This window comes from Oppia nitens, unplaced genomic scaffold (genome assembly GCF_028296485.1).
Source record: "Oppia nitens isolate AA-2021 unplaced genomic scaffold, nextdenovo-longstitch-racon4-pilon3 scaffold2_pilon_pilon_pilon, whole genome shotgun sequence".
Classification (NCBI taxonomy): domain Eukaryota; kingdom Metazoa; phylum Arthropoda; class Arachnida; order Sarcoptiformes; family Oppiidae; genus Oppia; species Oppia nitens.
This window is the reverse complement of record NW_026533210.1, coordinates 9,796,782-9,821,723: the sequence shown is the minus strand read 5'-3', so window position 1 is coordinate 9,821,723 and position 24,942 is coordinate 9,796,782. Positions and strand designations below refer to the sequence as shown.

The window sequence follows — 24,942 nt, the reverse complement described above, 5'->3', positions numbered from 1 at the left end:
AAACTTTGTGCTGACCAGCGATATGTTGAACCGATGTCGACAATTGACACAATTGACTATCAATGGCGTCCAAATACAGGATCCGTTTTTTGCCGATCTGGCCGTCTATTTGCCAAAACTCAATCATTTGATATTAAGTGGTGTTGTATTGACAGACACGGGATTACAATCGTTGTCCAAATTGGAGCGATTGGTCCGATTGACAGTCACACTGTCAAAGCAAAGCACATACACCGAGTCAGGGCTTATGTATCTGAAAATGAGACCCAAGTTTAAACAATTTCTAATTAAACAACAAATTTTCTATTGATATCTTAAACACTTTTATTTTATTTACTTTTAGTTAGTTTTTTTTATTTAATTTTATAATATATTTAATTTAATTTATTGTAAATGAAGTTTTTTTTGTTAACTAATTCAATAGACAGTATTATATTAGATAGTATTTAATAAATATTTTTTAAAAAATATAAATATTTTGTTTAATTTGTTTGAACAGTAATTTTCAATATATATAATATATGTATTTTTTTAATTAATTTAAATTCTATTAAAGTCTATTAAAAATTCATATATAGAGTAGTAGTATTACAGAGACATTGAATTTAGATACTGTTTTTTAAAATACTAATTTTAAAAATAGTATTTTAATATAGATTTTTTTATTCATCATAATTAATACAAATTGTTTATTGATTTATAAAATTGTTTTATTTTTGTAATACGTGTCTCGATATATCGGCCAATGATTAGACATTATGTCAATTATGATTCAATTATGTATTATTATCATACTTTACAATGAATGTTAAACAGTCATAGTTGTGTTAGAAATATTTTAAAGTATTATTTTATCTTAAGAATCGTCTAAACTAGACCAAAAGTTTAAGACCAAAAATTGTCTTAAAAAAGTAATTTTAATAGACCTTTGGGAAAACACACCGGAAATTGGCCAAAAATGGTCTAAAAGCATGGGATCAAAAATATTATCAAATTTAGGTTAATATATGATCTCATATTAAAAAAACAAATAATTTGAATTAATAATAAAAATGTTATTAGCAATTGAATTTGTTCACGTACATTTTGTATCAACCAGTATAATTCTAAAAATAAATAATACAATAGTCTTTATACTAAGTTTTTATGATTATATTAGCTTTTTTCTAGCATTTATATAATTATCTATAAATAAATCTTAAATCATATATAAATTAACACAAAAAAAAACAAATAATTGGGTAATAAATTTAGTTTTCGATGGATCGGTAATATATTATAGATAAATAAATAGACAAACAAACAAACAAACAAAGAGAGAGAGAGAGAGAGAGAGAGAGAGAGAGAGAGAGAGAGAGAGAGAGAGAGAAGAAATAATAGTATTTTTATCAACTTTCATAAAATAATTCAAATTATTTCTAACTCTTTTTTCTAAAAATATATACAATTTTTTGTAAACACTTTTTTCTTATAAATTAATACAAAATACTATATTTGATATATTAATTGCAAAACAGTTTTCAAAAAAATCATTAATTTAAATGATAGTGTTGTCTGACGGCTGGCGCCAACGGTGCCGGCGATCCGGCCATCAAATCGCGACCGTTGGCCGACTTCGGGAAAGCCATTACATCGCGTATCGATTCCTGTCGACACATAATAGCTATCAGGCGATCCAAACCCAATGCAATGCCGCCGTGCGGCGGACAACCGCTACGTAAAGCGTCCAAAAAATACTGCATCGAATCGGTGTCTTCCTTAAGGATCTGTTTGAGTACAAACTCTTGCATTTTATGGTCGTGTATTCGTATGGAACCGCCGCCCACTTCCTGGCCGTTGAGTACCAAATCAAAGTGTCGGCCCAATACTGATAGCGGATCAGTGTATAACTGTTCCAAGTGTTGCTGTTGTGGTGCTGTAAACGGATGATGGGCTGACTCCAGGAGCAGCTGTGATGAGTCTTTTTGTTGTAAAAACAGTGGAAAATCTGTGATCCAAATAAATGACAACTCTTTGTTGTTGTTGTGGCTATTCGTGAGTTTAACCCAATCGGCTCGCAATCGACCCATTAATTGGTACTTAAAAATAAAAATAATTTACTGTTAATTAAGAAATTTACGGTAATTTTTAGGGCTAACACCACATCGCTTACCACATCATCTTTGGCACCGATGGCAACAAATAAGTGATCATCGCTTGTTAGATGACTACTACTACTATCTAACTCATTGGTGATACTAGTCTTCAAATTGTCACCGATTTGATCAAACGATGATAGATAATCTTCACAACAATCAATACAATCGAGTCGTCCATTGTATTGAAACTCTCTCTTGATTTCTGCAATAGATTTCTTTAATTCTGTTAACTTATCTTTGGTTTCCATCTATTATTTTTTTGTGGTAAAAAAATTCAATAAAAATTACCGATAATTACAGTTAATAAATATCTTTTTTTTTATAAATCTTAACTCACATCTGATGTATTGATTAGATAAGTGACACAAATTTCATCGTCAGTATTATCACTCATTAATTGATGTTTAATATTGATTTCTTTTAACTATTAAATTAATAGATTTATAGAAAATAAAAAATAAGTATTTAATTAAAACTACTATTTATTTTTGTATTGACGACAACACAAACACACACTTTAGTATCAGATCTAAGATCTGGTTTATCAGATCCATAGTCACGTATGGCATCTGAATATGTCATTCGCCGAAACGGTAGCTGAATATTGTCATCACTAAATGGCCAACAATACTGAATCACTTCCTCTATCAGCGACATTATGCCGTCTTCATTGGTAAAAGACATTTCTAAATCTAACTAAAAGATAAAAAAAAAGTTTAATTTTCATAAACAAATCAATTGATAAACAAAACAATTATAAATCCAAAATACTTGTGTAAACTCTGGCTGTCGATCGGGTTTTGTTCCTTCATTTCGATAGCATCGGGCAATTTGGAAGTACCGATCGATACCGCCGATCATCAATAGTTGTTTGAATTGTTGAGGACTTTGGACCAGATTGTAGAACTGATCCTTGAAATCGGTGGACACAACAAACTCTTTGGCGCCCTTTTTTGGAGAGAAAAAGAGGTTCAAACAAATCAATTGAAATAAAATAACAATTCTCTCTCTCTCTCTCTCTCACTCAAGACATACACCGGGTGTTGGTTTGAATAGTGTCGGTGTCTCTACTTCGACAAACCCGTACTTATCGGCCAACAATTGTCTCATTTTGTTGATTACCGCTGATCTCAGTCGCAACACTCGCTGCAATCGTTGATGTCTTAAATCAATGTATCGGTACTCGAGTCGTGTCTTTTCCGTTACTTTATTATAGTCGCGGACAACAAACGGTAGGTCGCGGCGACATTCGTTCAAAACGGTCACCTCATCGGCAATCACTTCAACCGAACCGGTAGACAACTGGTTGTTAACGTCTTTCGCTGGCCGGTTGACTACTTGGCCGACCACTTCAACTACCGATTCGGTGGTTAATTTGTTGACCACTTTTTGCAGCCGTCTGTCGCCGAGCATGACTTGTGTAGTTCCGTACGAGTCTCTAATAATCATGAATTTCCCGTATCGTTGATATTGAATCCAACCGCTTAGCCGAACCCTGTGGCCAACATCTGCGGCCGTCAATTGGCCGCACGTATGACTACGGTTGACAAATGTATTGACGCCGACGCGGCTGTTGTTGTTTGATATGGCATTCAATGGTTGATCTTCTTCATCTGGTTTATGGCCGGCATTGACGGTATGATTAATGTCGTCCACTTTTTTACCGATGATTGTTGACGCCGACAACGAGGACGACCACCGCTGGCCGCTATAATAAGCGGTAAAAATTGAAGATTTTTTATTAATAATAAAATGTTTGTTAAAAAGTTTTTTTCGTATAAAAAACATGTGATTTGTTTGTCCGCGCAAACAGTTTTTGGCCACTGATTGCAACATAACTGACGGATATTATTATTATTATATCAATCAATGGTTTTATTGTTTCACATTTGATGTAATAATTGATTGATTTATATGTTTTTGTTATAATAAATAGTAATAATTATTTAATTAATTATTAGTTTTAAATCACAATTTTTTAATTATTTTATTACTGTATTATTGATTGCATCACATATTTGTTAATAACATTTGTAACCATAAAGTATGTGTTTATGTATTAAATGTGTTTTTTTAATAGATATGATAAACTAAAACACAATTTTGTAATAATAAAAAAACCAAACCTAAAGTTTTTTTTTTTGAATATAAAGTTTTAGTATAAAATCCTATTTTTTCTTAGGTTTTTAGGTTTATTAAAAAAAATAATCAATTATTAATAGTAATGATAATAATAAATTTAACTATTATTTATATTAATGTACAGTAAATATAATGTAAATTTAAAGTTAATTTTTTCATTATCTATATATATATTTTAAATTATCTCTTTCATTCAAACCAAAATTGTATCAGTTATAACCTCTCTAGTTTGTACATACCCCACCCCACGCCACCCAAAAAATATTAGCCTGTTCATTTTTAATAATAACATTTCTATTTTATTTCAATTTATTTTTTAAAAAATAAAGAAAAAAATTCATCATAATTAACAAGATATATATAAGTGTATCGACACAAACAAAAAAGTTATTATTAAATAAACCAATTATTTTTTTTAATTAACCGGTAAAATGAAAAAATAAAATAAAAAATAAACAAACAAATGATAATATCTTTTGATTCAATGATTTTTGAATAATAATTTAATACAAGTTATGGTAAGTTTTTAACAGACAGACAGACACTACTAAAAAAAATCAGTCAATCAGTCATCTGGTTATCTCATCTAAAATATGTTTCCAGATGTGGTATACGTATAACACCGACACCGCCTCCCAGTCTCCTATAGTTCATTGACCCGCATAGACACCATTGATTTTTTTCCGGATCGTATACTTCAATTGTCTTCAAATATGTTGATCCATCAAAACCTGAAACAAACAAACAAAAAAAGTGATTATTATTTCAATCAGTATTACCGTATCAGTTATCAAAGTAATCAATACATACCGCCGACAGCGTAGAGCAAACCATTAACCACTGCTAGACCGACACCCGAACGCCGGGAGGTCATCGCAACAATCGGTTGCCATTGATTTGATTGGGGATTATATCGTTCGGCTGAACTCAACTCAGTGGTATCGTCTCGGCCGCCGACAGCGTATATCATATTGTTATAGACAGCGCATCCTAAATGTTTGCGACGGGTGCCCATCGGCGCCACTGGACACCATCGATTGGATCTGGGATCGTATCGTTCCACTGTATTCAACGGTGATGTACCATCCGAGCCGCCTATAGCGTACAAATGGCCGCCGAGTACGGCTACGGCTACCCCTAGACGTTTGGTACTCATTCCCGATACTTTGTTCCAGCGATTGGTTTGCGGATCGTATCGTTCGACAAAATTCAGACACGAAACACCATCCTGACCGCCAACAGCTGGAGATCCAATCGGGAATCAAATTGAGTTAAATATATACATATATACCGGTAAGTCATAATATATTTAGTATTTACATACCGTAGAGAAACCCGTCCAAAACGGCAACGCCTACCGACGTCCGGCAAGAGCTGGTCGGAGCCACATCACTGCACCACTGGTTCGTATGCGGATCGTAGCGTTCAATACTGTTCAGATAGCTTTGGCCGTCGTGTCCGCCGACAGCGTATAACAGGTCGGATAGGACGGCACAGCCGACACCGCATCGGCGTTTAGTCATCGGTGCAACCATTCGCCACTCGTTTGATTGGGGATCGTAGCGCTCGACACTGGCAATGGCATCGCCACTACACCAGCCGCCGACGGCAAACAAAACTTCACCGCGACGGACAGGCTTACGGGCCCTAAATCGCGGTCCGACCATCAATGGCCGTTCCTGAGGCAATAGCAAATAGTTTTTTGCTTCATCCACTAAGTCACGGCAGGCGTCATCGCTTTTGATTAACAAATCCGAACCTACTGTTCCCACCAAATATTTGGCCGTCAACTGCGACAGCCGCACGTGTTGGAGAACATGTGCCAAATGCTGGCGCCGTTCGCTAACATTGTACTTAACCCATAACATTAGGGCACTGTAGACCTGTTCCTCTGTTCGGACATTCAGTTCATCCGACGATATGATATCAATGAGTTGATTGACAGGCAATAGGAGAAACTCTTCGTTTTCGATCACCTCCTGGAACCTGTCCTGAGTGTACTTATCGGCAAATAGTAGCAACTCTTGACACGAATGTGTGTCAGCAAAGGCACGAATACCCAGACAATTGCTCGGATCTAACTGTTTCTTCAGGAATTCGCAGCAAACTTCTTGTATTTCGCTCATCTGTAGCAAACAGGCGGCTGGAAGTAGGACCTGAACATTGCCTTCTTCGACCACTATCTGCGAAGAGTAGGCAAAATCTACCAGCAGTTCCATAGCGTGTTCGTCAATGTCACGGATGATCACTTCTGTCTGTCGGCTTTCGGCCAATTCTCCCGTAAACATAGCTATATATATATATATATATATAGAGAGAGAGAGAGAGAGAGAGAGAGAAAGTGGTTAAAACATGTGGTCACCCGAATCATCAGCCAAAAAAAAGTCATACCTAAAAAATATGGACTACAAGCCGACAGTACTACCCGATGGGCCAGAATCTTCCGTTGGCCGACAATTAGGACAACATCGCACAGTTCACGCCGACGGCGCAAAACGTTCAACGAGTCCAGTATAAGTCGGGAATGTTTTTCCGATGTGTACTCCAATCTGGCCGGCGATGGCGGCCTTTCGAGGTCGCACTCGCGCAGAATGTCACCCATAGTGGCCAATAAAGTGTTCAATAGTCGGCCCGGCCGATAAACCAACACAAAAGTTGGTCACCAATCAATCAATCGGGTGGGAGGGAGGGGTTGTTATAGTATCGCCGCCGTTGTTGTGGCTGCCGATGAACTAATCATCTTTGTTGGCCAACAGCTGTTCCCGTCATTGAAGAGTTTAAAAAATCAATTGCCGTTACAATTGATATATCATTTAAATTAATTAATTATTTAGTTATTTATGATATTTGTGTCAAACAATTGATTCAAAAAATAATTATTATTTTATTTATTTTTATTTTATTTATTTTTATTTTATTTTATTTTCTCTTTCAATGTTTACTATTATTATTGTTATTATTATTATTATTACTGTATTTAATATACGCGAAGCCATAATATACAGTTTGACTCATTTATATTATACATAAATAACGTCACGTATTATTCAATAGTTTTTTTTATTTATTGTTAAACTATTTTTTATACTTGTAATGATTAAAGTTTAATATTAATAGTTATAAATTTGGTTCAATTATATGGTTACCAAATAGTGTATCCACAAAAAAAAATAATTTCTGTATATTTATTTTTTTTGTATTATAGTAATTAATTTTTCCAATAAAATTAGTTAATTTATTTTTGTAATAAAAATATTATCAAGTAACATTTACTGCTACTACTACTACAAATATACGTGTTTTTCTAAATTAACATTTTTATAAAAAAAACTTTACTAGTTATTTTTTTAATCAATTAATAGCAAAAATAATATTATTTTTTATATATTTATTTTTATTTTAATTAGAGTATTTAATATGTTCTTGATGTTAATTTATTTTTTTTTTAAAATTATTTAATCAATTAATAATGTTATGTTAAATCATACTAATTATCAAAATAATTGATATACAATTTTTTTAGACAATGTTTTCTAAAAAATAAAAATAAAATACTAAATAAAAATTTTAAAATTATAAATATTTTTTCAAATTCTAATAAACATTAAGTACTGTATAGTAGTCCTCCTGATTGTTGGTCACTCTATAGTATAGCTATTAATACTAATGCATTGCGTGTACAGCATATGTAAAACCATTAGACACAACAAAACTATTGATTAGCCGATAATTGTTGGACACATCCGACGACTAGAACAGCAATTTCCCGCCGCCAATGGACAACAATCGACGAAACAGTGGCCATCACGACAGCGGTGACGGTGGTCACCGGGAAACGAGTTCACCCGCAGTGTAAGCAACTAATTGTCCACAAAAATTATCCAAAAAAAAAATCAAACAAACTTTTAACTAATTAATTACCGCAGATCTGGCCATAAACACCACTACCGATATAACGCCAATTATTGGTTACGTAACCGAAAACCTGTCGACTATTCTGAAAACAACATTAAGATAGAGCCGGCCATCGGCTCCACCGCCGCAAATCAACCGGTGGCCACATTAAGCCGTAACGATATTTTGGTCAAATTGCCGATTGAGAAAAGGCACGCCATTATCGAGTTGACCATCGCTTGTGTTGAATCACCTAAACGTAACCATAGGGTAGTTGTCAACATATTTCAGACCAAAAATGTTACCAATGATGACAACAATAAAGACAATAATTTACCGCAAGTTGTCGACAAACTGATAATCAGTCAGCCAATGGTTTTTTAATTTTTGTTAATTATTATTATTATTACTGAAAACATTTGAATTTATCGGTAAATATCATATTAAATATCACATCATTTGAATCGTTGTTACCGTAATATGTTTTAGTTGTCATCAATCACTTCATTGAAATTTTTTTTTTTAAATAAAACAAATTGTATTTTTTTATAATTGGGTTTAATATTTGATGACAACTAATAATTATATTATTATTATTATATAAATTACTGTTATATGAAATTTTCTAGACATTTACAAAATTTACTAAACATATAAAAATAGTTAAATGAATCAATAAAACAAATCTATAATCAATTAATTAAATGAAAAATTAGTTAAGTTTGAGTTGGTTTGGGATTAGCCATTGGATCCGTTTGATGATGAGGTCGACGACAACGATAAGTAGTCGTATAAATTATTTTTAACATACAATGGATTATAGATATCATTGTACGGCAATCGATCCAAATGTCGATGAACTGTGTCGACGATGTCCTTCGATGGTTGCCGAGTAATCAGCGAGTCTACCGAATCGGTAAAATACGGTAGAACTAGCTCTTTAGTGGCCACCGATTTCATGACCAATGTTCGGCTATCGGGCGATGACATACACGCGTAGTAACTCTTCAGTAACGATGACGGAGAGGTTGTCGTCGACGACGACGAAGAAGATTTGTTTATCGATTCCAGAATAATAACCGATTTTTTCTCATTCATGGCATCGATTAGACCATAGAATCGATTCCAATTGTGTTCCAATTCTTTCAATGACATCTTCAGCGATCGGGTGGCGCTTAGAATATAGGGAACGCCATAAATAACTGAATCGCATAGTCCTTCCCGTCCAACCAATCCAACTATTTTCAGATCAAAGTACTCATCCTCTCCGTGGCCGCCAATGTTTGGCAACAATTTCATTAGATTCATCTGATCCGCTGTCAATTGTTTGCCATTTTTATCGATTGGTATACTATTCATATCGATTAACGATTCTTTGATATCGCATTTAATGATCAACTCTTGATCACCACAACCATTGCCATCAGCGATATTATTATTACCGCCATCGATATGTAGGCTAACTCGTTCGCTGATAAAATCGATAAAATGTAACCAAACTTTAAAGTAGCCATCGATGGCAAACTCATTGTTATCGATGGTCTGGACTTCGACCAATGATTTCAGTTCATCCGATATGGTTTGCATTATTGATTTGTCATTCATTGATTCGGTTATTACGCCCGACGAACTGCAAACAATCGGCTCCATCGTAGACAATGGATTCGGTAGAATCGGTAAATAACGTGACTGTAAATAGTCGTCGTCCGACTTAATACAGGCTATATTGAGCTATAAAGGAGAACAATTACAACAAGATTTTGGTATCAATTGATAGGATAAACAATAACAACAAACAAACCACTGAAACAAACTCCAAATCCATTTGTCTATCGGTAAAAAAGTGGTCAAAATCGCGCAAAACCTGCGCCGATGGCCGACCGCTAACATAGATCACGTCGACTGATTCCATGGCGTTGCTGGTGACGACCAGATTGTAGATTTGTTTGAGCGCCGACTCTATGGCCGGCAATACGTTGCCGACTGTTGTGGCCGATGGTGTGATAGTGGACGTCGCCATACGGCTGCCGACAAAGCGATTCAGTTGCGATAGTTTGTCCAAAAATTGTCGCCGAAATCGCTGATCGTTGACACTCATCAATGGTATCACTTGCTGGACATCTGTGTTGTTGTTAGTGTTGTTAGAGTTGATGACAATTAGGGCAAAATGTGTGACCGTCTGACAGGTGTCCAATCGGCTAGCGGTCAGTAGCAACAGTTGATGCAACGTATTGCCGATCAATCCGATGGTGCGGCCGCTCAGTCCACCCGATGTTGTCGTCGTCTCAATGATTACACATTTGCCGCTTAACTGAGCCATTGATTGATTGAATGAATGATTAGATTCAATGGTTTTGATGACAACAACAACAATGTTATTGATATCAATAGATGACTGAATCGATTGATTGATTGTTTGAATATTAATATCTATTTTATTACTAATAATACGGTTTAATATGTTTTGACAGTTCATTGAAGTGTTAAAAAAAATAGACAAAAATTTATTGCCAAACCATTTGAATAATACGTATAAAAAATTGTTTAATAAAAAATGTTAAAAATAAAAAATCAATTAATTAGATTTAATTATAGTAAAAATAAATTATAGATTTTTTTTATAATTAATGTAAAATCTATATACTAAAATATACTAAAAAAAAATTATTTATTAAATTTTAAAAATCCAAATCCTAATAATTCTATAGAAACTATTTTTTTTTATTAAATAAATCTTATTAATAAAAAAATGTATTTATAATTTTTTACTCAAATAAATATATAAATAATAATTTATATTATTTATTTCTACAAATATAAAGTTATGTCCGAAATATTCAACTGATATCTGAAATATTCAACTGATGTCCGAAATATTGAACTGATGTCCGAAATATTGAACTGATGTCCGAAATATTGAACTGATGTCCGAAATATTGAACTGATGTCCGAAATATTGAACTGATGTCCGAAATATTCAACTGATGTCCGAAATATTCAACTGATGTCCGAAATATTCAACTGATGTCCGAAATATTGAACTGATGTCCGAAATATTCAACTGATGTCCGAAATATTGAACTGATGTCCGAAATATTGAACTGATGTCCGAAATATTGAACTGATGTCCGAAATATTCAACTGATGTCCGAAATATTGAACTGATGTCCGAAATATTCAACTGATGTCCGAAATATTGAACTGATGTCCGAAATATTGAACTGATGTCCGAAATATTCAACTGATGTCCGAAATATTGAACTGATGTCCGAAATATTCAACTGATGTCCGAAATATTGAACTGATGTCCGAAATATTCAACTGATGTCCGAAATATTGAACTGATGTCCGAAATATTCAACTGATGTCCGAAATATTGAACTGATGTCCGAAATATTCAACTGATGTCCGAAATATTCAACTGATGTCCGAAATATTCAACTGATGTCCGAAATATTCAACTGATGTCCGAAATATTGAACTGATGTCCCAAATGTTGAATTGATGTCTGTTTTTAATTTTATGTTATCATATAAATTATATATAGTTCCCAAACAAACTATTTTTAAGTAGTTATTAATAATTATATATATATATATTTAATGTTAATAACTTTATTATAATATTAACTTTTAATAATTTTAAAAAATTATATATAATTAAAAATAAGGTTTGCAAGCTTAAAAAACATGTAAAATTACTAAAAATAAATTTTAATGATATTTTTTTTAATTTAAAAAAATTATAACTTCAGAAACATTTTAATACATTATTTTAGTGTAGTTTTTAAAATTATTAAAAAATACATAAACTGTATATAAATTTTTTTTTAATATAAAAAATTAGATAAACATAAACATCACGTGATTTTTGTTGTGTTTATTATTAATTAATTATTTTCAATACAAACACACTGTCTGTGTATATCATCTTATATTTGATCCAATAATCAACAACAATGTGTGACAATAATCATAGTCTACAAGAATTAACAGATAATATCGACAAATTGATGGTACAATTGGCAACATTAAGACAACAACAACAACAACAATCAGATGATGAAGAAGAAAAAGTGGACACTTTGTAAGTCTTTTGTTTTTGTTTTGATTGTTTGGATCAACCAATTGGTGGATCAAATTCAATGGTGATAATAATCAAATGTGATTCAAATTGATTTAGTTTAGATGTAAATCATTGGCACTGATCTATAATAATAGAGGTTTCTGTTACTACAAGTCGGTTGAGTTTAATTTGGCCGCCGATGACTATACTCGAGCCGTTGAATTAGATCCCCGATTGGCAGTCGCTTACTATAACAGAGGAACTATTCACTACCGGATGAGTTAGTAGTAGTGGTCATCATATTATTTGATTAGTTTGTCTACCGATTACTAACCGATTTAATTGATTGTAATTTTTTTTCAGACAATTTTGACAAAGCAATCGTCGACCTGAAGTTGGCCACCGATTTGGAGCCGCAGAACCAAGAGTTTCGGTTGGCTTACGAGCACTGTTGCCAACAGTTGGCGGCGATGGCCACTAATACCGATATCACCGACTCTGGGATCAGTTAATTAGGTGTTTAAATAGGTGTTTAGTTTTTTTAAACAATAAATAATTGTATTTTTATTATAAATTGTTTTCAATTTTTTTTTGGTTATATTTTTCAATATATCATTATTTTACTAATTATTATAACAAAATAATATATTTTTTTTAGAAATATATATATAATTACCTGTAAATTACAATCAATCACAATATCGGTTCAACGTTTGACATAGAGATCAATATGTTAATCATTTGTATGGTATTTGCATTATAGACGGTCTCATAGAAAGTGTTATCTATTGATTTATATTAAATCAAAAAATATATTATAATGAAAATCAAATTTATAAAAATTAATTTAAATTAATTTTTGTGTTGAATTAGACTATACCTGACATCAGGTGCGGCACTGATATCACTTCAACCAACTCCAGGAGCCCATCATTATCATTGACATCACGTCTGGTGTCTAAGTTTGCCAACAATCGTCTTAATTGATCATAACTTTCATTATTATGTTGACTATCGTCACCATCACTGGTGTTTCGGAACAGCCATATGAGTCCTTCTCCAGGTCTTTGATTGCTATCATCATCACTACTACCATCTGATCCCAGACATGAAGAAGGAATCACCGAATAGTTATGAAAACCTTGTGATATCATATAAATAGTTGCAGTCATCAGTCGTGTTAGTAAAACACTTGTATGCAGTATAAGTAGGCCATCATTAGTGGTGCCAATTGAAGACTTGAGATTCAAGTATTGTTGGATCAACTGTTTGATCACAACTTTTTCATCGCTTAGACTATTTAAGCGAAACTCGTTTTTGATGGACAACTCTTGACAAACATTTATAACATATATATTTCTTTGATTATCATTATTAGTACTATTATATCCGATCTCATCTGTCATTGACGTAGTCATCGGGAGTTTATCAACCAATTGGTAACCATTTAATAGGCTAAACAATTGCCGGATAAAATTATTATCACAATTATTATTATTATTATTAAGACAAATAACAGTATTTTCTGATTTAGTTAAATTGTAATCAATTAATAATTGTTTGATTATCTCATTATTATTATTATCGGTAATATTATCATTAAATCTAACATTAATTTTTTGTTTCAATTTTATCAATGATTTATTTTGTTGTTCACATAATAATTGTCTTAATCTATTGTATAGTATAACTAGCGATAGATCGCTAAATTTTGAATTTTTTATCTCATTATATGGTAAACCATAGATGTAGTCAACAATAGATGATAATTGAATGGTTGGATCTGATTGTTGTTGTTGTCGTTGTTTCCAATATTTGCATTCAATTAATTGTGTCTTAAATTTCAATTTATTTGTCCATTCAATTAATAATTTATTTAAATCATTTATCCAAACAATGATTGAATCAAAATTATTACTATTATTATTATTATTCAAACTTTTCCTATTAGTATAGCTAATATTATTTGCTAGAAAATCGTTAATTTTCTTAAAATACAAACAATTATTATTAATATTATTTTGATTATTATAGTTTAGTTTATCGTTAAAACTAAAATCATTATCAATTAGACAATTATATACTAATTCATCGCTCGGTTTAATACTAAATATATTTAATTTTTTGATAAACTTTTTGGCAAAACTTTTATTTTCATTAACTATTTGCCGTTTCCTGTGTTCAGTCATTATTGTCGGTGAAAATAATTGTAAATTTCTTGCAATTACTCGACACTGATTGTCAACAAAATATCGGATACAGTCTTCAAGTTTACCGAAAAATCTGTCGGATATTGATTTCATATTAAATATTGGCCGAGATTTACATTCGTTAGCTAAAAGTTTGCCGACAATTGTCGTCAATCGAGGACTAGACTTGAAACCCAAACCAATTACGTAGAGTTCAGAGTTACCCGATTTGCTGGCCGTCGGTTTGAAGACATGTAGCCGACGGAAGGCACAGCACAGAAGATAGAGAAGACATTGTGTTTGACAATCAAATAGTGTAAACAGTTTCACGATTAGTGAACCGTCTGAGGCGAGAACAGTCAATCCGGTCAACACTTCTTTGGCTACCAATGGTAGGACTACTTCCTCTTGACGTTCAGGACAGTCAACACAGTTGATACTGCCATCGCATGTGACTATATTGAAGCCGTCGTTGGCCGCTATCTCTCGCCTATGCATTTCCAGGCGTAGATCATCAACGAAATCATTGTCCAAAATATTACCAGTATTTTTGGGTCCAAACCACCAGTTCGGGTAAGACATCGGCTGACGTATAAACCTGTCGTCAACAATAGTATAGTCAATGTCTTCGTAGTACGGATTCAATGTAGTGGCCAACCATCGGTAGTTAAGTCGGTCACTCGTTAAGTCGTGACTTTTCATGTAGTGATTGATGGCATTAACGAAACCGCCGGGACATTCACAGAGAAATAGTACATCAAGTGATTGTTGTCGTCGTTGTCTTTTACTATCTTTAGGACCACTTCTTTCTTCGTCTTCGTCTCCTAAGTGGCGCTCAATTAGTCTCAATTCGCTAAGCATTTCATACATCTTCAGCCAGGCTTTGGTCAGTAGAAACGGCTGACGTGACAGTTGTCTACGCAGTGCTGGTATAATCAGCGATGACTTGTCCGTCAGTGCCGTATGAGCTGACCATCGGTCAAGTGGTATATCGTTCAGTTGACTCTTGACGGCCATCAACTCGACCCGCAATCGGCTTATCGCTGCTGTTGTTGGCCAGACTTGTCCGCCGCCGTCGTCATCGTCATCACCGTCGAGACAGTGGCGCTCATCGGGTATATCATAGACATCATCCGTGTCTTTGAATATGTAATTCATGTCTAATATATTAGATATATATCTTTAAAGTCAATTGACTTTCAATAAAAAAAAGACAACATTTGACAGAAAATATGATATTTTTTACGACAAAAAAAAACTTTTTAATACATTTTGTTTTTTTGTTGTTTTCATTTAATTATGTTTTTAATTATTTGTAATTATATTACACAAAAAAAACTAAATAAATAAATTAGTAATCAATTAATTGCAAACAAAACAATGTGTTGAATAAAAATTGATTTTTTTTTTAAAATAAAATAATTTGTATTTTGTTTTGAAAAAATATCAATACATTTACATTACTGTATGAAAACACTTAATAAACATTTTAAACATGTGTTGTATATTATGTGTTATTATTATTATTATTATATGTATGGCATCTATCGGACAAAATTTTTTTGAATATTAGATAATAAGTGATTTTTGATTAAATATTTGTTTTTTTTTAAATTAAACAAAAAAACAATTTTAACAAAAAAAAATCCTAGATTTTATTTTCTATAAACAATTGTCTAACAATATCTATTATATTGAATAATATATTCAATACTATTAATAATAATAATAATAATAATAATAATAAAAAATAAATTCAAATTTTTCATACATTTGATTTTTTGATTTTTCAAATAACTGATACAAAAATTTTTGAAATATAATTGAAAATTTTTGTATAAACAAAAATAAGAAAAAAATGCTTAACCTTAAAATATAATATATAATATATATTATTATTATTATATTTTATATATATTTATTTATAAATACTGTATACAGTAGTAAAGTATATAATGTTGAATAAAAATATATTATAAATCATACAAAAATAAAATATTAATTATATATAACTTGAAACATATTATATTTATATAAAAATTTATATCATTCCAGAAATTCCATATAAAAATTGATTAACAAAACAAAAATAATAATAATAATAAACTAATAATTTATAAATTAATTTTCCTATTAAAAACATATTATATTTTCTGATGAACTATTGAACAAATTTATATAAGATATTTATTGCACACAAAAATTTCATATTAATTAATATAATAACATTTTATGTATTAATAAAAAAACTTTCCACAAAATAATATTTAATAAATAAATAAATAAATAAAAATAACTGACAACTATTTCTAATTCAACAAAAAAATATAATAAATTATTAGTCAATTAATTTAAAAGAGTATATTTTTTATTACAAATAATATTTACAATAATTACTTAATAACAATATAGTAATAATATTTTAGTTATCAGGTATTATTGATAATCTATTAATCTAGTGATACATCATTGTTATATAAATTATTAGTATTAAATTAGTAAAAAAATATAACAATTATTGAAATAACAATTGAAAAAATTCAAAGTTTGAATAATTAAATTCAGACAACAATTGACACCCATTTATTGTTAAACAATTAATTAAGTAGTAGACAGACAAACATTGGTAAAATTAATTAAATTATAACATCAATTAAATCCACTTTATATGTTTAATGTGTTGACTGACCTATTAATTAATTGGCTAATCTCTCTCTCTCTCTCTCTCTCTCTCTCTCTCTCTCTCTCTCTCTCTCTCTCTCTCTCTCTCTCTCTCTCTCTCTCTCTCTCTCTCTCTCTCTCTCTCTCTCTCTCTCTCTCTCTCTCTCTCTCTCTCTCTCTCTCTCTCTCTCTCTCTCTCTCTCTCTCTCTCTCTCTCTCTATGTTCAATAAAATAACTTATAATTATACAGAATCTGTATATACAGTAAACTAAAAAAAGTTAATCAAAAAAAATCTTATAAAATTAAACTTTATCTTTATTGTCAATATCTATGTCAAAATAAAAACAGTTAATTATTGTTACAATAGTATATACTATTACATATATGGCACCTGTATGTTAGGTCTATTGATAGACACTAATTTTTACAACAAACAACAACAACAAAAATTGCACATTTAGTTTTAAATAAAATTTACTAATAATATTAATAAAATAAAACTAAAAAAACATAAATGACCAGTCTAAATAATAATTGACTAGAATTAAATGATCTAGTTTATTTGAGGTATATTATTTTTATTTTTATTGTGTGAAATAAATTAAACTCATCGGTAAATAACAATTAAAAATTTCTATTTAATTATATTTATAATAAAATCATTTACAAATCTGTGTAAATGTTTAAAAAAATTTTGTTTGTTTGTTAAAATACAATTAAAAACTACTTATAAATATATTTTAATAAATTTTTTTAAAAATAAAATATTAAATATCGCATAATCCATATCTATAATTGATGTAATATTATTATATAAAATAAAATAATTTAATAATGTTATATACTGTATATATAAATAGTTTAGTGTATATAAAATAAAAATATTAATATTATATTAATAATATTTAATATTAAATATATTATACACACAAAACAAAATTATTATTTTATAATCAAACATTTATATAATGTATTACTGAATCAATTATTAAATTTTTTGTTGTTGTTAATCGATTTTTCAATTTAAATCGAAATATAATAATTTATATCTAATATTATTATTATTTTTTTTAGTCTATTAATAAATCTCAATTATAATTTTTTTCATTCAAATTATCATAAAATATAGTTAATGATTTATTTTATTTTATTTTTTTGAGTTTATATAAAAAATAATTGAATTTTGCATTTTTTTCCAATTATAGCTTATTTTGTATACTCTCTTATTGACAAAATATGATTTGAAAAATATTTATTAATATTTTTTTTTCCTAACATTTAAAGATTTTTTTAGTTCAAATAGATTTAAAGTTATTATATATTTATAATATAATATTTTTATTCAAAAAATAGATTTGTAATTGTAATTTTTAAAGTTTAGTTTATTTAATTTTTAATCGTTTTTTATTTTGAATAAAATATATACAGTAATATATATAAATATGTTTTCAACATTTTTGAATTAAATGTAAATAGAAAATAATAATAAATATTTACTGTATTTTTAAACAGTAAATAATATTGTAATATTTGTTGAGATGAATTTTTATTTACTATTTAATAGAAAATATTTATATAAATTAAAAAATTGTTTTTTAAAAAAATTTTAACGTTCAAATAATTTATTTTCTAAATTTATTTATGTGGGTTATAAATTTTTTTTATTAAAAACTTATATTTATTTAGATAATCATTAATGTTAACTAATATAATTAATATATAACATAATTATATTTATCATACCGGTATAATAAGATAAAACAAATATTTATATATTAAAAGTAAAAAAATTGCTGAATTTATTTATATTTATTTTGTTAGCAATTTTTAAGTTAATAATATTAAAATAAAATTTTAAAAAGTAGTTTTTATTTATTTTATTTATAAATTAATATAATTAATTACTACATTAATCAATAAGTAATTTTGTTTTTTAACATCAATAAAATTTTTATTTGTGTAATTTAATATGTTATAAATTATTGTAATTTATAATATTATAACTTATATATAATAAAATTTATGTTAGAATATTACACAAAAAATACAATTTATAACAAAGTAATTATATTTATATATATATATAATTAATTATTTAAAATTATATTATAAATATATAAGTTAAATTAATATTTAATTTTTAATTGTTAAGTAATGTTCATTTTTTATACAAACTAAATGACAATTTTTTGTTTGTTTGTTAATATTAAATAGGAATGCAATATAACAAATGTGATATTATATAATATATGTGATAAATAATTAAAATAAATAATATAAAAATAACAAAATTATCAACAACAAAAATATAAAAATAATAATAATAATGGCCATGAAAATGTTTGCACACACACATACATACAATTAATTTTAATGTACTAAACAATTACTTAAATTGTTTGTTTATTATATATATATACTAACTAATATATAGTATATAAACGATATATAAAATGATTATTATTAATAATTTAAGCAAACAATATATATATATATTTAATAAATACATAAATGATTAATTCAATTCAATTTAATTGACATAAATAATAGTGTGATATAGTTGTTAAACTAAATTATAATATATTGTTATAAGATATTACTGTATTAAAATGATAATAATAAAATTAATAAAAAAGTTGTTAAACATTAAACATTTATTTTTTAATTATTTTTTTCTTGTATATAAATACAAATGTGCATGTTTGTTTGTTTGTTTTTAAACATTAAAATTTGATAAAAATATGTGTTAATGTAATAATAATAAAAATATTAATAGTTAGTAATAATAATAATAATAAAATTATTTTTAAAAAATTAAGTAATTAATATTTTACTAATAATAATAAGTAATACTATATTTTAAATAGTTGTTAATAATAATAATAATAATATTTATTATAATTCATTTTTAAAATACAATTATATAATTTAAAAAAAATTTAACATTATTAATAAATATAAATAATAATTATAATAAACTATTATTATTATTATTATTATTATATGTCTAAACAATTAGTCAATTAGTCATTCAATTTAATTCAATTTAAATTAGTATACTTATCGCCGTCGGCGGCCCCACCTAAGCGGACCGCCCAGTGGTCGGGAGTGTCCCCGAGCAACGGCGCTGATCATATCGGGTATGGTCTCCTCGTTTGATGTATAGTGCGATGGTTTCCAATGGGCAAACAAACTCAGGGCTTTCTTGGCCATCACTCGAAGTCGGGGCGACTGACGATGAGCTACCAGTGCCGATGATTGCGGCGGCGGTCGTCTACTATTATAGGCGACTCTCAACAGTGTCCTTAAGTCATCACCGTTGTTGACATTGTTGTCCAACCTTTCAGCTGATGAGCCACTATTACTACTACTACTACTACTCCTGTCATCGATGTCGACGACATCATCGACTACAACATCATTGTCATCGTTGACGACATCATTGTTATCATCGACATCATTGGTACCAACATTACTAGCAGTCGTCTGTAACCTATTTCTTGTTAGTAATTTGTTTTGTAATTCTGGATCCAATTGTAATAAATAAATCAAATTTTTTGTTTGGTCGTCGACTATCGGTTCCGACGGTTCCGATAACGGTTTCAATTGTCTTGTTGTTGACGATGTCTTTGTTGTTGTTGTTGTCTTTGTGACCACTGGTGGTAGAGCTGAACAGTTTACTACCATCGATGACGATGTTGTCGTTATCATCCATATCGACACAATTATTAATAATTTAATAATTATTAATTTGTTTGATGTATTTCCTATACAGTCTTCCATAGTTTTTTTGATTTTATTTTTATGAAAAATTAATTTTCTATTAGAAAAAAATGATAAATTTGTATATAAAAAATTAATTAGATTTAAAGCTTCAAAAATTGCTTTTAAATTAAAAAATTAATGTTATTTATAATAATTATATATTATTTTTTTTGACTATTATTAGTAGTAGTATTAGTATAATAAATAATATTGAGTTAACAAAAAAATATAACTTTTGATTTAAAATTAATGCAAAAGTTTCACAATTTGTTTTTTTGGTTGTATTTTAGTAAATGTATTATTAATACTAAGTTTATTAAAAAAAATATATTGCACACAACTATCACTTACATAATAAAATATTAACATCAATATACAGTATATTAGTTAACTAATATAATAATATAGTTAAATGTGTTAAAAATTTTCATAAAATAATAAAATACTGTAAATAATATGATAATATATATTCATTTATAATTTAATTAAATACAGTATTAGTTTAGGTATTTATATATATTTTTATCATCTAAAAGTTTTTTTGAGTGAAACAAAAAGTTATTAATCAAAATTTATTATTAAGTAGTAGACTATACATTTTGTATTGTAATATTTGCATATTATTTTGTATTTAAAATACAAAATTTACCTAATTTTATGGTAAAGTTCACGTAAAACTATTTTTATTTTATTTTTATGAAAAAAATATTAAATATATATTACAGTAATATATAATTTTCTGTCTAATCATACATTGATTACTTACCGAGAATTGTAGTCTAATTTTAATATATATATATATATATATATATAATATAATATAATAACGCCTACAATATATAATATTTATTTTATAATATACAGTATATAATTGATACACAAAATATAATAATCAAATACGGGTTTTGTATTATATTATTTATTATTATTATTTTTAATAATACGTCAAAATAAATATTATTAAAATATATTTTACTATATTATACTTTTAGTAATTATAAATAATGTTTTTTTTAATAATATTATTATTATCAATAGTAAACTTTTTAAACAGATTTATTTATAAATTAAAACTTATACACAATAAATAAATATTATATTTATATTTATAGAAATTATAAAATTATTAGTATTTTTTATATCTATACATAAAAATAATATCTATACATGTATTTGAATCAAGATAATATTTAATAATACCAAATAATATTACTAATATGACAATTTTATATGACTACACACTATTATATATAAATATATATATAATTAAAGCATAAAATTATTAATGAAGTTAAAACATTGTAATATCATTAACTATCACTTTAGAAAATAATGTAATTTAAAAAAATTTATTTTATAAATTAATGATATCAAAATTCATTATAGTTTACTTGTAATCAGTAAATTACTTAAACAATAAAAATATTATAAAAAGTTATTATTATTATTAATATTATTGGTATTACTCTAATGTTTATATATTTTTTTAATAATTTAATAAGAAATTATATTAATTATATATATATATAATGCAAATATTGAACTTATAATTTTAATCTATATTTTTTTATTTACATAATATGTTTTTATGTATTAAATATATTTACATATGTATTGTACTAAATTTGATTTAATAGTGAAAAAACTGTACTAGGTTTTGTACTAGGTAAACTACAATGATATTTATTTTGTATTATATTAACTGTATTATAATTTTTTACTAACATTTGTGATTTTATCGTATTTGTTCAATGTACTTTTATTAAAATTATTTTATTATAATTTATATTAGTAATAATATTGTATTATAACTAATATTATTATTATTTATGTATTAAATTATATATGTATAATTTATATACAGTAATATATTTATATAAATATATTATTATTATAGAAATTATAGAAATAAAATTTAAATTCAATATATTCTAAACAGTTTAGCAAATAAAATATTTATTAGTATTTAGTAGTAACTACTTAATTCAATAGTTAGTATTTTATTAAAAAAAATTATAGATTTTAAACATAGATATTTAGAGACTATATTATATATTTTTATAGAAATTAAAATTTTATATTATAAAGTTATATTACATAATTAAACATTATTATAATTATTTAAGAAAATAAGATTCAAATGGCAATATTCTCATCCATTTCTCTCAACAATTATATAATTTAGTTTAAATGCCAGTAATTTAAAAAAAATTATTATATTGATTATACATATGAGTGTTTATTAAAAACAATTTTATCAATAATAATAATAAAAAACTTAAAATTACAGAAATGTCACGAATTTTGCAATATTATAATATATATATAGTATATATTAGTTTTATGTGTAATTTTTTCTATAACACTATAGTATAGTTGTTTTTTTTATAATAAAACTGTGAAATTATTATTTTGTTATTTTTAAAAAAACATAAAATATATATATATTTTTGGTTTTTTTTAATTTGACATTAATTTAATTTTTGACGCCTACTATTCAAATAAATATTGTCTAGATCAATTTAGTTGTTAGATATTTTTTAAAAAAACTTATAAATAAAATTTTATATACAGTATAGTGTTTATATACTGTTTAACATTAATATCTTATTATAAAAGCTTATACAACAAGTATATACAGCGTTATAATAATAGATTTTGTTGTAAATAGATATATAAATTTATATTAAATAAATGTTTTTTATATATATAAAAAAATCTAATCTATTTTTTTCCTTTAAATAATTTGACACCAAAAATCTAACGTAATATAATTTTTTGTCTAAAATAATTGATAATATAAAATACTTATATATATATTATTTTAGCTTAAACTATTGATTGAACCAAAATTTATAAATATAATATCAACTCATAATTAGTAAATCAAATAATTAATTTAAATATATATATAATTATTAATATAAATTATTTATTTAATTTTAATTTAACATGTACATTTTTTTGAAAACGTTGAATTAAAATTTTCATTAAAAATATAAAGATATAATAAAGATTATGTGAAAATTACTTTAATCAATTGAATTCAATTGCTTGGTTACAAATTATTTATATATATATTTACAGTAAAAATTCAATTTATTTGGGAAATAAGTTATTTATACTTATAGTGTACTATTGTATATATATAATGTAAAATAAATCTAATAAAATATTTATTTTTATAAAATTTTTTAAATGTTTTATAATCACTATTAAATTGGTATTAATTATATATTTATAAATACAATCTAAGTTAATGAAATATTATAGTAATTTTTATTGCTGTTTAAGTTTTATTTTATTTAAGTAATCTATTTATAAAAAACTTATTATACTTATGAGTAATTTATTATTTAATTTAAAATATATTTTTTTTAAATCATATCATTTTTGTGCACATTTTTGCTGTTGACTTATATTAAGTAATAATAGATAACAAAGTTTTAATATATATTTTAACAAATAGTTTATATTCAATAAACTTAACAAAATTATTTGTTATATTAATTTATTAGTATTAGTATTTAAAACAATGAATAAATAATTTAAAATTTAACTATTAATAAATAAATAAAAATATTTATTTATAATGTATTTCCTATTATTAGGAAATTAATTAATTAATAATAATTAATAACATATTTAACTTGTTTATTTAATTAACTATAATGTTATACCTATTTATCTAAGTTTGTAGTATTGAAGCTAATGCATTACTATTATAGAAAAATAAACTGTACTAGTACATTTAGTCAAGGTAAAATTAACCTGTTAGTGTTAATTTATTTTTAAAATTTATATACAATATATATCTCTTATTTTTTAAAAAAAATAAACATTTTAATTAGATATTAATCATCATAAAATCACAGTATTATTATAAATTAATGTTAACATATTTTTAAGTTATCGTAAATTATCATAAATTATATAAATATATAGTAAAATTGGGATTTAAAAATAATAATTTAATATATGACACATAAATCATCATATGATAAAATATTTTATGTAAAATTATTATCAAAGCAAAACATGTTTATTATATATTAGTTTAGTTTGGCATATGTTTAACACAATATT

At 26.9% G+C, this 24,942-nt stretch overlaps 8 protein-coding genes across 8 annotated transcripts; 2 read left to right on the top strand and 6 right to left on the bottom strand.

Moving 5' to 3' along the window:
- Nucleotides 1-1,532: 1,532 nt before the first annotated feature.
- Nucleotides 1,533-3,974, bottom strand: LOC128956091 (aspartate--tRNA ligase, mitochondrial-like). The gene is made up of 6 exons (XM_054301773.1): nucleotides 3,174-3,974; nucleotides 2,910-3,086; nucleotides 2,655-2,834; nucleotides 2,476-2,562; nucleotides 2,153-2,386; nucleotides 1,533-2,078 (listed from the first exon to the last, which is right to left on the bottom strand). Exons 1-6 carry the CDS (start codon nucleotides 3,972-3,974, stop codon nucleotides 1,533-1,535), a joined length of 2,025 nt encoding a protein of 674 aa, XP_054157748.1.
- Nucleotides 3,975-4,696: 722 nt separating this feature from the next.
- Nucleotides 4,697-7,068, bottom strand: LOC128956342 (kelch-like protein diablo). The gene is made up of 4 exons (XM_054302060.1): nucleotides 6,672-7,068; nucleotides 5,605-6,570; nucleotides 5,091-5,522; nucleotides 4,697-5,011 (listed from the first exon to the last, which is right to left on the bottom strand). Exons 1-4 carry the CDS (start codon nucleotides 6,880-6,882, stop codon nucleotides 4,863-4,865), a joined length of 1,758 nt encoding a protein of 585 aa, XP_054158035.1. The 5' UTR covers nucleotides 6,883-7,068; the 3' UTR covers nucleotides 4,697-4,862.
- Nucleotides 7,069-7,938: 870 nt separating this feature from the next.
- Nucleotides 7,939-8,558, top strand: LOC128956089 (uncharacterized). The gene is made up of 2 exons (XM_054301772.1): nucleotides 7,939-8,132; nucleotides 8,207-8,558. Exons 1-2 carry the CDS (start codon nucleotides 8,056-8,058, stop codon nucleotides 8,556-8,558), a joined length of 429 nt encoding a protein of 142 aa, XP_054157747.1. The 5' UTR covers nucleotides 7,939-8,055.
- Nucleotides 8,559-8,912: 354 nt separating this feature from the next.
- Nucleotides 8,913-10,586, bottom strand: LOC128956088 (meiosis 1 arrest protein-like). The gene is made up of 2 exons (XM_054301771.1): nucleotides 9,976-10,586; nucleotides 8,913-9,905 (listed from the first exon to the last, which is right to left on the bottom strand). The coding sequence occupies exons 1-2, from the start codon at nucleotides 10,492-10,494 to the stop codon at nucleotides 8,913-8,915; spliced, it is 1,512 nt and encodes a 503-aa protein (XP_054157746.1). The 5' UTR covers nucleotides 10,495-10,586.
- Nucleotides 10,587-12,071: 1,485 nt separating this feature from the next.
- Nucleotides 12,072-12,751, top strand: LOC128956087 (tetratricopeptide repeat protein 32-like). The gene is made up of 3 exons (XM_054301770.1): nucleotides 12,072-12,260; nucleotides 12,362-12,519; nucleotides 12,603-12,751. The coding sequence occupies exons 1-3, from the start codon at nucleotides 12,133-12,135 to the stop codon at nucleotides 12,749-12,751; spliced, it is 435 nt and encodes a 144-aa protein (XP_054157745.1). The 5' UTR covers nucleotides 12,072-12,132.
- A 181-nt stretch (nucleotides 12,752-12,932) lies between these two features.
- On the bottom strand, nucleotides 12,933-13,645 carry LOC128956086 (uncharacterized). The gene is made up of 2 exons (XM_054301769.1): nucleotides 13,120-13,645; nucleotides 12,933-13,024 (listed from the first exon to the last, which is right to left on the bottom strand). Exons 1-2 carry the CDS (start codon nucleotides 13,643-13,645, stop codon nucleotides 12,933-12,935), a joined length of 618 nt encoding a protein of 205 aa, XP_054157744.1.
- Nucleotides 13,646-14,396: 751 nt separating this feature from the next.
- Nucleotides 14,397-15,586, bottom strand: LOC128956085 (cap-specific mRNA (nucleoside-2'-O-)-methyltransferase 2-like). Its single transcript, XM_054301768.1, has 2 exons — nucleotides 14,468-15,586; nucleotides 14,397-14,414 (listed from the first exon to the last, which is right to left on the bottom strand). Exons 1-2 carry the CDS (start codon nucleotides 15,584-15,586, stop codon nucleotides 14,397-14,399), a joined length of 1,137 nt encoding a protein of 378 aa, XP_054157743.1.
- Nucleotides 15,587-20,151: 4,565 nt separating this feature from the next.
- Nucleotides 20,152-20,802, bottom strand: LOC128956084 (uncharacterized). Its single transcript, XM_054301767.1, has one exon. It carries the CDS (start codon nucleotides 20,800-20,802, stop codon nucleotides 20,152-20,154), a length of 651 nt encoding a protein of 216 aa, XP_054157742.1.
- Nucleotides 20,803-24,942: the final 4,140 nt, after the last annotated feature.

Excerpts from the sequence above, each read along its gene's own strand:
- LOC128956087 (XM_054301770.1), top strand. The coding sequence starts at position 12,133 with ATGTGTGACAATAATCATAGTCTACAAGAATTAACAGATAATATCGAC. Across the intron at positions 12,261-12,361 it reads GAAGAAAAAGTGGACACTTT|ATGTAAATCATTGGCACTGA; the intron begins GTAAGTCTTTTG and ends GATTTAGTTTAG. Across the intron at positions 12,520-12,602 it reads AACTATTCACTACCGGATGA|ACAATTTTGACAAAGCAATC; the intron begins GTTAGTAGTAGT and ends ATTTTTTTTCAG.
- LOC128956342 (XM_054302060.1), bottom strand. The coding sequence starts at position 6,882 with ATGGGTGACATTCTGCGCGAGTGCGACCTCGAAAGGCCGCCATCGCCG. Across the intron at positions 5,523-5,604 it reads TTTGGACGGGTTTCTCTACG|CTGTTGGCGGTCAGGATGGT; the intron begins GTATGTAAATAC and ends TTGGATCTCCAG. Across the intron at positions 5,012-5,090 it reads TTTGCTCTACGCTGTCGGCG|GTTTTGATGGATCAACATAT; the intron begins GTATGTATTGAT and ends TGTTTGTTTCAG.
- LOC128956084 (XM_054301767.1), bottom strand. The coding sequence starts at position 20,802 with ATGATAACGACAACATCGTCATCGATGGTAGTAAACTGTTCAGCTCTA.
- LOC128956086 (XM_054301769.1), bottom strand. The coding sequence starts at position 13,645 with ATGACAGATGAGATCGGATATAATAGTACTAATAATGATAATCAAAGA. Across the intron at positions 13,025-13,119 it reads AGTGCCGCACCTGATGTCAG|ATAACACTTTCTATGAGACC; the intron begins GTATAGTCTAAT and ends ATAAATCAATAG.
- LOC128956088 (XM_054301771.1), bottom strand. The coding sequence starts at position 10,494 with ATGGCTCAGTTAAGCGGCAAATGTGTAATCATTGAGACGACGACAACA. Across the intron at positions 9,906-9,975 it reads ATTTGGAGTTTGTTTCAGTG|CTCAATATAGCCTGTATTAA; the intron begins GTTTGTTTGTTG and ends TCTCCTTTATAG.
- LOC128956085 (XM_054301768.1), bottom strand. The coding sequence starts at position 15,586 with ATGAATTACATATTCAAAGACACGGATGATGTCTATGATATACCCGAT.
- LOC128956089 (XM_054301772.1), top strand. The coding sequence starts at position 8,056 with ATGGACAACAATCGACGAAACAGTGGCCATCACGACAGCGGTGACGGT. Across the intron at positions 8,133-8,206 it reads GAAACGAGTTCACCCGCAGT|ATCTGGCCATAAACACCACT; the intron begins GTAAGCAACTAA and ends TAATTACCGCAG.
- LOC128956091 (XM_054301773.1), bottom strand. The coding sequence starts at position 3,974 with ATGTTGCAATCAGTGGCCAAAAACTGTTTGCGCGGACAAACAAATCAC. Across the intron at positions 2,563-2,654 it reads ATCTTAGATCTGATACTAAA|TTAAAAGAAATCAATATTAA; the intron begins GTGTGTGTTTGT and ends TTAATTTAATAG. Across the intron at positions 2,387-2,475 it reads ATCTAATCAATACATCAGAT|ATGGAAACCAAAGATAAGTT; the intron begins GTGAGTTAAGAT and ends AAAAAATAATAG.